Raw genomic sequence first — 14,266 nt, forward strand, 5'->3', positions numbered from 1 at the left:
AAAAAATCCAGATTTTTAAGGAAGAAAATCATTTCACCAGTCTTGGTGTTTTTAATCACCTTTATTCTCAAAATGATGAATCATCACTAAGTACCTTCATTTCCTAAAGCACTGAATGCACCTGTTTATTAAAGGATAAATGTATTACAAATCCCTCATTGTCATTATGGTCACAAGAGTTACCTGGACATTTCCTGAAACCAAAATATCTCATAGGGTTTTTATCAGAAAACCTCTCACATCCTGAATTTCTGACTAAAGGGAGGGAGTACCACTCTAGAGTAACCGATAACCCAACAGCTCAAGTAAAAACCCACTCCAAGGTATTTACACTTACTAATAAATAAATTTCCATCTATCTGAATTGAGCACAGATAGTTAAAGTCTTTTGTCTTGAAGTAGTTACCAGCCTGACAGTTAAAACTATTGTTTTCATGCAGTTTATGATTCAAATTCCTGATGGAGGACCATCACTCCACATAACCTGAATCCTCTTTAGTCCAAATCAGTATTCTAAATTTATAGTATTTTTCTACACAGTTGAAGGTTTCTTCTGTGGAATCCCTTCCTGTGAAAAGTTTTTTAAAGCTCACTGAATGATCGACTTGTTTATAGTTTTTGTAGAATGGTGCCCTACCTGAGAAAATATTACTGAAGCCTCAAGTTGCTGAGACTGCAAAGTAGTTACTGCCTAGGTCATTAAGCCTTATATACAGAGCAATTTTATACAGAGATTCAGCAAAATACATAAGAAATTCAGTTAAACACCAGCATACATTTCAGTAATGTTTTGACTCAGCTCAAATGTTTTGAATTATTTATGCATTGTTGTAGCTGACTATTTTAAAAAACAAGTATTGTTCATGCTAATGTTAAATTCCTCTCATAAGCAAAAATCTCACCAGTTCCAAGTTTCCCCCAAAACAAGCTCTGTCTTATCACTCCCATGTAGAAACTTAAAAACTAGAAAAGACTGTAAAAGACTATGAAAAAATTAAACTCTTTTTTTGGTGTCATAGAAACACTTATTATATATGTATATATAACTAAACCAGACTGCAAGGTAGGCAGAAAAGACCATTGTAGTCAACTGATGAAGGTACAGTGGTGAAGAATTTTAAGCATTCCTTTCCCATGGTTCGACATAATCCAAGCCAAGATGTGCAAAGATTTCTTCCTCACTTCCAGCTTTGAGAAAGATCCTCTGTGAAAAAAAAAATTAAAAAGAAAGTCGATAAGGGTGTTAGAAGGAAATTTCAATTGATGTTTTCTGCTGTTGAAAAGGAGCTAATTTTTGACAGTTCTACCCATTGTATCCCCTATAGAATGCACTGTCTTCATCAGTGTGCCTACCCTGAAATGCAAAAGCAAGTTAAAAAAGAATTTTAATGCTGCTTGATGTTTTCACTTTTAATGACTAGCTTACAACTTTGTTTTGATTTACTTTTTCAAGACCCTCAAATCCAACTTACATTTCCCTTCCTTGAGGGTCAATAGCAGGACTTCCTTCATAAAATCATAAATGTTTTTAAATTAATATGGTAATGTTCTCTATAAGTGCATTCAAACTAATTTGATGGTAACACTAATTGTGCATAGCCAAGCATTAAAAGCATCAATTAAAACCCAAGGGTTTTTTTTTTTCTTTACACACACTGCTTCTGAATGTTTTACAGAAAAATGCAGTTTTGTTTTTTCATACCTGCACTTCTGAAAATACAGGAGATTATTTGTATACAGGAACACTCACAAGCCTGCCCCCCATATGATGGTTGATATAATAAAGTACATAGCCTTATGGATTCCTTTCATCACTAAAGTACAATAACAATTTAAAAAGTTGCCAAGGTGGGTGAATATTAAAACAGTAAAAACCTCATAATTTAGAGTTTGGAAGCAAGAAAGAGTAGTTAATATTTCAGCAGTTCCTGAATGATTTGAAGTCTAAATCAGAGTTCAAATCTGAATAATCAAACTCAACGTGTTGTGAAAACTTCAGGGTTGAGTTTCTGGATTTACTCCCTACTGTGAAAGAGGAGATGCTGTCTAGAGAACCCACTGATAAATTCCTTTGAGTAAGGAGAATCTCTGACTACCACAACGTTTGGGAACATGTGTGCCTGCCCCTCTGCTCCCTTGGCTGCCAAGCAGCACCTCCAGGAGGGCTGTGCTGACCAGCACCCCCATGGGAATGGGTCAGGAAGAGAAGTCTGTAATTAGATCAGAGTAAACCCATGGTATGGCTGAACAACTTCTAGCACCAGACATTCACAACTGAGAACTGAGTGATTGAAGTTGTCTCTGCAATAGCAAAGATTGTATATAAATCATAGAAAAATAATATCCTTTTTTTTTCCTAGGAAGTTCAAATGTCAGATTCTGGAATAAAAGGAACCTACATATAACACTGAACAGCAGAAATACTGAACTTTTCCCCATACATAGAAGAAGAAAAAATGGTAAAAAATATAAATTGAACAGAATAAAAGGAAAGAAAACATCAGCAACTGCCCATTGAATAAAAATACTGAGGATATTTTGTTCCTCAAGTGTCTCCTGGGTTGACAGGATTTTTTTTTTTTTTTGGTTTCTTTTGGTTTTTTCTTTTACTGTTACTAAGAAGAAGAGAGTAATCCATACACTACTGCAAAAAAAGTAGTGTACTCCTACACTACTGCAAAAACAAAAAAGAATAAAAGTAAAACAAGAAAAAAAGCCCTTACACTTGTAGACAGATGTTACAGACACTCTTTAATAGAAGCCCTTCATATCTCTGGGACCCCAAATTGCATTCCATTTCTTTTGTTCTGTCACTTTATGTTTTCCTGCAAGCTAAACTCATTTCATTTGCTTGACAGGGAAAATTTCTAATACAAAGTATTTGATGCTGAATACCATTCTCAGTAGCTACAAGCAATGTTTCTAAATGAATCTCTGGCTGATATCTGCCAGCTGCTTTAGCAGTGTAAGTGTTATTAATGTTAATCATAACCTATGATTTTCCTTCTGTGTCAATCTATGCAGAGCTTATCTAGTGGTGCAAATTTAATTATTGCGTTCACTACCATTCTTTTGTGCTTTTTTCTTTTTGCTCAAGAGAAGTAATGAACTGCTTGCCTAGTCATGATTTTATTTCATCTTCTTACTAATATTCTGCAGATCCAAAACATGCCCCTTCAACATCAATCAAATTTACAAAAAATAATGCTCTGGAGCTTCTGGTACACTTATCTCTTATCCCATTTAATCAATTCTGTCATTTCAATGGATGTAAATATTACATTTGTGGTTGTAAACATGGCCATTAACTACACCTAATGTAGAACAATTGCCATCCAAATGTTTTTATATGAATTGCTACCTCTTATTATTCATTTTGGCATTAATGATCAATAATACATTTGATGAAAGAGAAGGAGAGAGTGAAGACACAGAGCTAGCACAGCTTTGTGATATCCTATCATGGCTAAAGTTCATGTATGTTATACTTCTACTGCCACTTGGTCATTTATATCACATTTTAATACAGTGAATCCAGCAAAATGAAACCATCACTTAATAAAGCAGAACTCTAGTTTTAGTTATATAAATTAGCACTAGTCAAGAGCACAACTTTCTTGAAAGGCACACATTTAATTGTATTCCAAGCAGACTGATATCCTACTGTTTATTACCAAATTGCTTGGCAATAACTGTGTGTTGCCCAATACCAAAATAAATAATCTCTTACTCTTGAGTAATACTATTAATAAGTCTTAGCCTGATGCTATACCATTTCATTACTATGTAATCCATCACAAGATGAACTTAGAAAATTAGTTTGAAGCACCCAAAAATAGAAGCCGGTACCACATGTTATCATTGATGAACTGGGATTTGATGGTTCTGAACCAGCAGAATCTGCTGCAGAGTGAAGTACCCCAGGTTTGTATGTACATGTGAGATGCACTATTCTGAAGATGAGACATGTGGTGAAAATTTGATTAATTTCTTTCTTTAAATCATTATAATCCTGGTATTAGCTGAAGAACAAGAATTAAGTATGAATGTTTCTAATTGATTACTAGCATAATTCTATTTTATAAACTATTTCCATATTTGTTCTTGAGTAAGTCACAGCCAAATTGTGCCCTTAAAGACCAAGTAATTTTCTTCCATATCCTATTTTCCCTACTCTTTTCAGAGCCTTGACTTTCATATACTTTACAGATGTAATTCAGAAAGAATGTAGTCATACTCTAGCAGATTTCACTATCCTTTTGAAAATTGTAACACTGTATGAGGCACATACCTTCCTTTTGTAAAAGACCCTGAAGGACCATAAACAGTGAGGTCTGTCTGAACTCTTGACATACTATTACATGAAATAAATTGGGGAGGGGAGGAAGGGCATGGAGCTTATTGCCAACAGCATTTTGTTAACAATTTACAAAATACTCTTTTGATACAATTTTGCTTCTAGACAAGCACCTGGAATGTCATTAACATACACAGTTATTCTAACCTTTTCTTTGTGTCCTTTATGTTGCATGATTTAAAATGGCAAAATCTTAAACAAGATGTTTAGGGATTTTAAATTTAATTTTTGTCTTCTATCACTGAATTTCTTATTGTTTAATGTGACACATATTTGCATCAGTTTAATTACCTTAATATTTCCTTTTCTTTTTTAAATTATTAAAGTAGAGATATAATGACAATGTGATCATACCTAACTTTGTAGTTCTACTAGTACACTGAATGATAAATACCAAGCAGTCTAAGCCTCATCGCTTTACATCTCAAATTATCACAGTGGCCGTAAGCAAGACAATGATAAATGAACAACAGAAAAGAAGAGGACAGACTGTCATTTGCAAACTTGGTACTTAATTGGTCATTGTGCTTGCACAGAGTCCATTCTAAAAAAAAGATTTATGGGTAAAGTCAGTTGTAGATGAATGATGATAGCAACAGGACTTGCTTAATCAGCCATGGTCAAAGATACCACAATGCACCTTAAATTTCTTACACATGTATTTGTTACTTTAGTGACATCTTCACAAGTAATCACTTATGTCAAGTCAGTTGAAGAGTTTTAATTAAAGATATTTGGGACAAATGAAAAGATGATGCTGCTTACATTCCTTGCAACAGCTTCTTTAGATATGAAAGGCCATTGCATTCAGTGAAGCAGTGCACCACAATGTCAGACCCACAACTAATAGAATATGCCTCAATGGGTTATCAGACTAAAAGTAAAAACCTATTAAATTGTTCACATTCCCTTTTTCTCTGATCCCATTTACTCAAACAGCATTTGTATCCTTGAAAAAATAACAGAAGGGGCTTACAGAAAGAATTGTGAAGGCAGACACATAAGTAATTGTATCTTCCACATGATTGGCAGTGGGAATGTTCTGTGTGTTTACCTGACCTGGGTGTTACCCCATCTGTTCTGTGCCCCTGGGCCAGTGCTCAGGCTCAGGTGTTGATGCACCACCAGGGCACACGGGTCACACCAGCACTGCAGGACCATTAGGAAGCTGTGTTTACTAAATCGGCCTTTTATAACGTATACCTGAGAGTATGGGTGTATATTTCATTATTTTGTGACTTTTGGACCATTTTGACGTAAACTCCTGCATACCAAGCCAAAACTAATAAGTTCGTAGTCTGAGCACTGTATCAAGGAAGTCTGTACAATCACATATCCACAATACAGTGCACTGAAGTATTTTTGTTTCTACATTTCCTGCAATTTTTAGATTGACTGTCTTCTATACTCAGTGGTTCTATTTTATCAAGTTCAGTACAAGGCTCTGACAATAAATGGGTAGAGCATTAAATCAATTCTCATCCGTGAAAATGTTAAAATAACCAAATACTGAAATAAAACCAACAAGTTAGAATAGGTGCAAACAGCCAACACTTTTATGGGAGTATTTCTGTGAGTGCTGTAGCAACAACTGTTAAATATTTTTAAACAAGTAGCTCTAGTACATACAATTTTTTCTTGATACATGAATATTAAATGAAATATGCAACAATAGCCCCAAGCAACTTCTTCTAATCCACAAAATACCGAGGCGAAAAGAAATAAGACGACATTTGGAAGTTTGAAGTACTCACAGTTTCATTTATTGTATGATCAGAATTGCAAGAGGGTTTTGGGACTTGCTCTAATTATTCTTTAAAAACAGAAATGAGGCCTGCCTGAAAGGTAAGAAGAGAAAGAAAAAAAACAAAGAGACCAGAAAGCAAAATATATGTTGCTCCATCAGTTGTTCTAATTTTGTAAAGCTAAAAATGTGTAGGTACCCACCTAGTGCTTTATACCTATATAATTGCATTTCATTGTTATTTTTGAGCGTTAAAGATGCCTGTGACTGACAGTACACAAATCCAGTGAGAAGAAAAGGAAAGTCTCAGTGCAAAATAAAAGGCATCCCAAAGGCTTTTCCATTTGACTACAGAGAGCTGCATGGATTTTTGGTGAACCTTAGCAAACTAGCCTTAGGAAACCATACAAGTTCAATGCTGTTTTCCACTGGGAAGCCTGAGCTGCCTCACGAGCTTGAATACCTCCACTAACTCACAATAAAAAGCAAACTTGAAAACACAGAGGTCATAAAAAAGTAATCCTCGAGCAAGGAAAGCACAATTTTCGAACAAAAACTTGAGTTCCAAAGCCAACCATTGAATGTGCTGAATGCAGATGTCTAAGAATCCTTGGATTTGACAAGTACAAGGACCACTGTCAAAGCAACTGAGTCAGGAAAGCCCATGAGAAGACAAAACAGACAGGCAGAGCATATGTTTGCTTTAGCATCACACTTACATCTGCTTCCAGAAAGGTCAATCAGAGAGAGGTAATCAGATTAAACAGACTGATTGATGAAACATTATCCAAATTCACTCCATGGCACAACTAATTGGACATTCTATTTATTGACAATTAAGTTACTGTGAGTCCCAGAATAAACACTTTGAGTTGTATATATGCTTGATCCCCATCAAATTCAATTAGGCTTATCCTGGAATCATAAATATGTAGATGCTACTAGCATTTTCTAAAAATAAGATTTAAAAAAATGCAGGAGAGAAGGACAGAAAGGAGAATGTAGAAATAGGGTAGAATAAAGCTAAACCCAAACATGGATGGATGAGTTATTGAATGGTGGACTTGACATGACCTCCTCATGGGCCTCCTGTGCTAACAGTTCCTACCATACTGAACAGTTCCTACCATCCTGAACATGCTGATGAGCTTCTGCAGTTCAGCACTTCCATATGGAGAACGAGTCCAACACAGAACAAGACAGGGAGGTAAAACTGAAAGTAGGGAAGAGAAAATTTCAGTGGAATTTGAGTTCAGACATTTCTGAATTAATTTTTTTTCAGGTAGATGAAAAATCCGACTAAAATATCTAATATAATGACTCAGAACATTTTACTCAAGCCAAAATTTACAGAACCAAATGAATTGACTCAACCACCAGCCAGTGAAAAAGCAAACAAAGGCACCTAGAATAGAGCAATAGTCTAGATAAACTTATTAGGGTCTTAGTTAAGACTTGTAACAGGTTCAAGAAAAAGCTTAACCTGTTTTTGTCTCATCTGAATGGATATGTGAGTTAGTGGGTTTCTGAGAGGAAGGTGCAGGCAAAAAAGTGACTCAGCAAAAGGAGCCACTGTGAGGAAGGGAGAAAAAGGATGCTGCACCCTTTGAGTGTTTCAATTACTCCCTGTTCAGAAGTTGTTTACTGGCAAAAAGATATTCCCACCTTCTTCATTATCAGAAAGCAATCACTTTCTGGAGTGAATTTTTGCGGACCCAATTTGTTTAACGCTGCAGATAGGAACTCTAAAAGGTCTGAGGAAGCCTATCAGAAAATGCATCAGAACTCTTCATAACAATTGCTAGGAACTGATTTCAAAGAAAATAAGCATTTTTCTGACATAATTATCATGTGGCTTTGTCTATATTTGAATTTACTAACCTAAAGAGAAGCACCATTACTTGGTTTATATTGATTTAATTGATTATTAAATACAATAATAGAAGAAATGTGAGTGAAAGCTAGCCCCTCCCAATCACATTTCTTTAAAATCCTACCTAAATACCTAGCTCCATGCTATTTTCTACCCTTATCAATGTGGAACTTGAGTCACTGAGCATCACTTCAAGCAGGAGAGTGGGCTGTGTTTTATATGCTGTATGTCAAAAAGGAATACATATGGTAACAGAAAGAGATTTTTACTAAAATTACTAAGAGGAGCCCAGAGGCACCATCAACACTTAAAAATTGTTGACATCAGTATCAGAATTAAGTTATATCAATGTTAAGACACAAGGACTATAATTCCATTTCATTTTAACAGATGAAGCTGCATCTCCTTGATCTATCCATAACCAGGTGCAGCCCATGCACCAGGATTTCCATGTGTCATTCAGGTCTGTCCTGTTGCACCAGGCAGCCTTACCTTCAGCATCACAACCAGCTTCATGTCCTCTCTGATGGAAAGAGGGATCAGCATCTCTCTCCCATCCCCTGCCATGACCAGGGTGAAAGCAGGCTCTGCAAGCACTGAGTAGGAAGCCAACAATTTCTCTTCCTTCTGTATGTTGCTGTTAACTTTACAAAAATGAGTGTTGTACATCTTGGGTGGAAAACATAAATCTGCTCTGAGCTTCAGCATAACAAATAGCTTTGCAATTTTACACCACTTACAGACCCAGAATTTCGTAAAGTAACTGTAGAGAAAGTTTATGGAAGATCCATAAATTCCTGCAGTGCACTGACTGATAGGAGGTTGAGTGCCTTCAATCGACAATGAAATACGGGAATACAACATAACACTGATCTGTAAAATAGTGACTACTTCTCTGAAATCTCCAGCAGATCATTAGGTAGACAAAGTGCTAAAAAGAGTCACTGTGTTCAGTAGCCTTCACAGCAAGCAAAATGACTTTATGGAGAGTGTGGGAAGGAAACAAAGGAAGAAAAAAGGCTAAGTAAAGCCATCTCCATATAAAAATGCATACAATTCTGTCATTATGTGAGAGCTTTCAAATAATTGTATGATGATTGTCTTGCACAGTATGAACACTGCCAGAAAGTACCATGGAAAAATGAAACCTCTTCATGGTCCTGATATTCATAGTGCTCTCCAGCCTGAGAGGGACAGCAGGTCATTCCACCAGTACTCTGTCAGACAGTATTCTCAACACGAAACACTGCTTGATGAAAAAACATTACAGAATCAAGGAACTGTGCAGTAATTACCCATCAGAATTTAACTTCATTATAGTCAACACACATTGTTTATACTTCCTGGATGGTTATAACATCTGACAATCTGTCTTCAAGTACTTTCCTAAACAACATGACTAGCAACTTTCAGGTGTTTTTCCTTCTGTGCTTTTTGCCGTGCTTTTAATTTGTTTTTTGTTTGTTTGTTTGGTTGGTTGGTTGGTTGGTTTTTTTTGAAGAGCTTTGTTTTTAAGACTGGCTGTTGGTGATTTTGCTTTGCTTGTAATTAGACATTTTACTAAATATTTAAGCTATGCTTATGAATGAGACTATCCACAACACAAACAAATTTATAATTACAGAACATAAATTCTGAAGTACTAATTGTTCTAGAAATGTGAACTATGTCAACAAATTCAATAATAATATCCCACAACATTTGCAGACATTGTGCATTTTTCATTTGACAGTATCATAACGGTTTTCAGTAGCAATAATCTGAAGCTTCTCTGACAATATATTATCTCCATATATAATTTTAATGTTTAACTGGTATTTTCTGCAGTAATATTCACATCAGCATGCCTGCCTTAAAATAAAAACTGATCTGTTCCTAAGCCAGCTACAAACAAGATGATAAATCAGAGAGAAAAAAATTACTTTTTGAAATGACAGTATAACAAACCATGATTGAAAAAGCAGTATTACAAGCATTACCCATTGACTTGATACCCTCAGGCAAAATCATGTGTAATGGTACTGATGCAAAATAATGCAGTGGAATTTATTCTAAAAATTCTGGGCATGAATAATTTTTGCATGTAAAGAAGCCGTAATCATAAATTCTCATTTCATTTTACCACTGGACATGTCTTGTGCTTTTAATCAGAAATACCAGACTGGAATGTTTCTCTTAAACACATCTCTGGCTCTCATTACAGGTTTATTGATATTAAATTCTGAACAGTAACAAGTAAATTAATTAAGTAAAATAGAATAATCAGGCTAATATTAGAACATTCTAGGCACTTATCCAACTATATCATAACGCAGTGTAACAAAATATTTTCATGTTTTCTACAGCAATCTAGTTACTCCAAGTAGTTTTGATGAAGGAGAAAGAAAAAGACCAGTGCTGAAGTACTGACAGTTTGAAAAATAAAATATTAAAAAACATTATCTGTTGACTTAAGAGAACTTGCTAAAATTTAGTTTGTAAACAAGACCATGTTGTACATAAAATGGAACTATTGTCTGTTTAAAATGACAGATCTGTGGTTACTTTGTTGCAAAACACTACATTTTTATGCATCCAATCTCCCATTAGAATTTTAAAAATTAAAAACATTCCATAGTACATTGCCACCCAGACTCACATGTTTTCAGTTTGGGGAACACAAAGTGAAATGAAACTTGGAACTCCCCATCTGACAACACAGGCAAAAATTTTAACATATTAAGTAGCACAGTGTTGTAAACAAAAGCAGATCAAAACTTTATTGTCACTGAAGCTCTCTGACAACTTCTGTACTACCACAAAGTCCTTAAAAATATTGTCAGGGATTATTTCCTTTTTCACTTCAGCTATACTCACATTTCTAAGTGAGTCTAAGTCTGTGCTATTTACAGCAGCTTTGTCAAATACTGTTGCGTTTTTTGGTTTGTTTTTTGGTTGGGTTTTTGTTTGCTTGTTTGTTTTTTTGTTTGTTTTTTTTTTTTTGTATTTTACCTTATAAAGCTTTGTAAGAGTGAATGAAATGAGAAAAATGCAGAATCCTGGATTTTATGAAACTCAGTTGTGAGTAATTCATACGGGATTACTATAAACAAACCACTTCAGAAGAACTTTATTGGGATTGCAAAATCAAAGACCTGCAATTTAAGAAATCCCAGAATGTGGTGGATTGAATCTTGACCTTAATTCAATTTTCCTATGTTTATGCATAGAGACTTCATTTCTTCAAAGAATTGCTGCTTACTTCAAATCCTATAAGATACTTAGGCTTTGTTCACTAGGCAGGAAATGTACTGTGCTACAGGGCTAACAAATATTTGCTGACAGCACTGACACAATCTTGAGTTGCAGACCAGTGTGGGATCAATCAGTCTTAGGAGACTGAGCTTTTATAATCTGTATCTGTTCTAGCTCCCTGTCTTTGCTACTCCCCCATGCTAAGTTGTTGATGTCTGCTCTCAGATTTCTAATGTAACTCCAGGCTCCTCTCACACCATATCCAGAGTTAAGTGAGATTTGCCTGGTTTATTTGGTTATTTGGGGCAACGGGACATTTACCTACTTCTTGTTGCCAACTTAGAGTATTAGCCTGATGAATTTAATTTATTTTTCAGTCCATCAAACTTCCACTTAGATCTCTTCCCTGTCATTTATTTTTGTGCCCCTTTTCAGTTGTCTCTTCAGCCAACCTACATTCATTTCCACAATGGAGCTGATAATTAAATTTACCCTTTCCATTCCTCGTTGCTTTTTCCAGCCACTCTGCATTTACTTATCAAATTTGTACATCCACCATCCCCTTCTGACTCCCACTTCCTATGCCATTTTCCTCTGTGGTCCTCAGCTACTTCCTTTTCCAGTTTCCTCTCTACCTAGCTTCTTCTCAAATTAATTACTTTTTCCTTTTGACCGAAAATATGAGACTCAGTAACCCCCATTCAATAACTTATGCCAGCATACTGGCTGAATAATTGAATTAAAACAATTGAAAATTATTGATTCTGTACTGCCCTAGAAATTAAAATTAGTAAAAAGGTATAGTCAAAATATTCAGGATCTGCACCTACTTGTACATTTTGAGAGATATCTGTTAATTAGTAATACAAGTTTCACTGAAATGCTCAAAAAACACTCCAAGCATAGGAAATGACAATTAGGTACTTTTATCTTTGTGTTAGATTTACAGCTTGGTATTGTTGTAAATTAAGTTTACAGCAATAAGAGATTAAGTTTAGCTAAATATATGTATTAATTACAGGCAAACTTTGTAAAAATGGCCAATCATATGCTGTATGAGAAAAATTTAAAATGCTAAGAGAACACTAAGGAGAAGCACAATTTCTAAGAAAATCCATCATCATTTTTTAACTTACCAAGAGGTAAGAAAAGTAGATTATTTTAATTCTTAATTTTTAAAAATAGACCAGATGCAAAAAGAAAAAAAATGCCCAAATCACATATGCAATTTACACCTTCCTGAGAGAGAATGAGACATAAATGAAAGTATGTGCATCTGTTTACAATGACTCAGTGTTTAATTGTAGCAATCTTAGAATCATGGAATTGATTAGGTTGGAAAAGACCTCTGAGACCATCAAGTCTAGTCTGTGACCCAACACCACCTTGTCAACCAAACCATGGCCCTGAGTGCCACATCCAGCCTGTCCTTAAAACGCCTCCAGGGGTGATGACTCCATCACATCCCTGTGTAGCTCCTGCCAAAGCCCAATCAACTTTCTGTGAAGAAATACTTTCTGATGCCCAACTAAACACCTCTGATGTAGCTTGAGACTGTGTCCCCTTGTCCTGTCACTCTGGCCTGGGAGAAGAGGCCAAGCCCCACATGGCTACAGCTTCCTTTCAGGTAGTTGTAGAGAGCACAGTGGAAATCAATATTATAAATTCTGGATCTTTATGTTTGCTGTAGCTTTAATCCAGTCATTGTTGCAGATGTCTAAAGCAAACTCCACAGCTGCAGCATGTTTAATTCATCAAAATGTTCTCAAGGCTGATTATATCACCATTATAACTTTATAATTTTAGAGCAGCATCTGCCAAAATAAGACTATAACTTTCAATTTTTACAGAATCATAAAAAATGTCTCTAACTGTGCAAATAAACTTCTGCAAGCATCTTTTTCAATGAATGGTAGTGTGGAGTAGATTTTCTCAGATAATACCAAAAAACTGAGTTAGAGACTGTAACTACAGAACACACAATTAAACACTGTGAATATTACATAACTTTATGTAATAAAATGAGGTTATAAAATCATAGAGAGCTCTTTCTGGTGATACAGGTTTTTGAGAAGTAATGTGTTGGGCAGTGAAAGAAAATACCTGCTTGAAAAGCAAAGCTGGCTTTTTATTAGGAGACATATTTGCAAAGTTCTGGAAGGGCAGTTAACCACCCAGCCACCTGCAATCAGTCTGGCTTCAGAGCAGGTTCTGTCCTCTGAGCCAAGCCACCACAGGAACAAATGAACATGACTTTTTGCACCAACATGGTCACTGTCAGGTAAGCCATGCTTCAAAATAAAAGTCACAACACAGATGCAAACTCAGCCAGAGAAAAATTTGAATACTATGAGGGAGGTTAGAAGCTCAAGGATGTTGGCAGGCATGGCTGGATGGGCTGCTTGCTGCAAACATAGAAGTTGTCTGTGAAACAGCCACCTGGGCAAAAGATGAGCAGTAGCAGAACTCAGACACTCTGAAGCCAGCTCACCAGAGCATTACTGTCATAAAATAGTCATTTACTGGAGCTGTAATCACACCTTCATTTGGCTTTACAGATACATGCCAAGGCAGGCAGGACAAGACCTGCCCAAAGAGTCAGTCAGGTTCCTGTAGATAGGAACTGACTCTGCAGGTAACTGGGAAAAGACTGTGCAATACTGATGGTGACAATTGAGTGCATGTGAGCTTCACAGTGTGAAAGGGATCCCAGGATAAATTTCCCTTTTCATGCTTATTATGGTTCCCCAAGAAAAAATAAACTTTCTCTTTAAAAAAACTGGGATCACAGTATCTTACTATTTTCGGTGTAACTGCACAGCACTTAAAGGCTTGCAAAGCTGGGTCCCATTATGAAGTTTTCAGAGCATCTTGTGAGTTTGTTATTCAGAACAGTTATATAAACCACCTCTCTTGTTATTCAACAACTAAATAACATTGCATGCCATTCAAATTCATACAAGGTTTTTTAAATGCAAAACTGTCATCAATCATCAGTCAGTCATCTGTATGGTGTCATATTTTTTCCAATATTTCTCTAATAGAAAACATTAAGGGA

General features: G+C 35.7%; 1 protein-coding gene across 2 annotated transcripts in view; it reads right to left on the reverse strand.

Annotated features, from left to right (window-relative positions):
• Nucleotides 1–275: 275 nt before the first annotated feature.
• DNTT (DNA nucleotidylexotransferase) overlaps nucleotides 276–14,266 on the reverse strand; it is a 76,899-nt gene continuing 62,908 nt past the window's right edge. For both annotated transcript variants that reach the window (XM_066323798.1, XM_066323797.1), the window contains exon 11: nucleotides 276–1,204. In XM_066323798.1, the coding sequence (XP_066179895.1) occupies nucleotides 1,118–1,204 (87 nt within the window). In that variant the 3' untranslated portion in view covers nucleotides 276–1,117. The remainder of the gene's footprint in view (nucleotides 1,205–14,266) is intronic.

The sequence above is a fragment of the Sylvia atricapilla genome, chromosome 8, assembly GCF_009819655.1.
Source record: "Sylvia atricapilla isolate bSylAtr1 chromosome 8, bSylAtr1.pri, whole genome shotgun sequence".
Classification (NCBI taxonomy): domain Eukaryota; kingdom Metazoa; phylum Chordata; class Aves; order Passeriformes; family Sylviidae; genus Sylvia; species Sylvia atricapilla.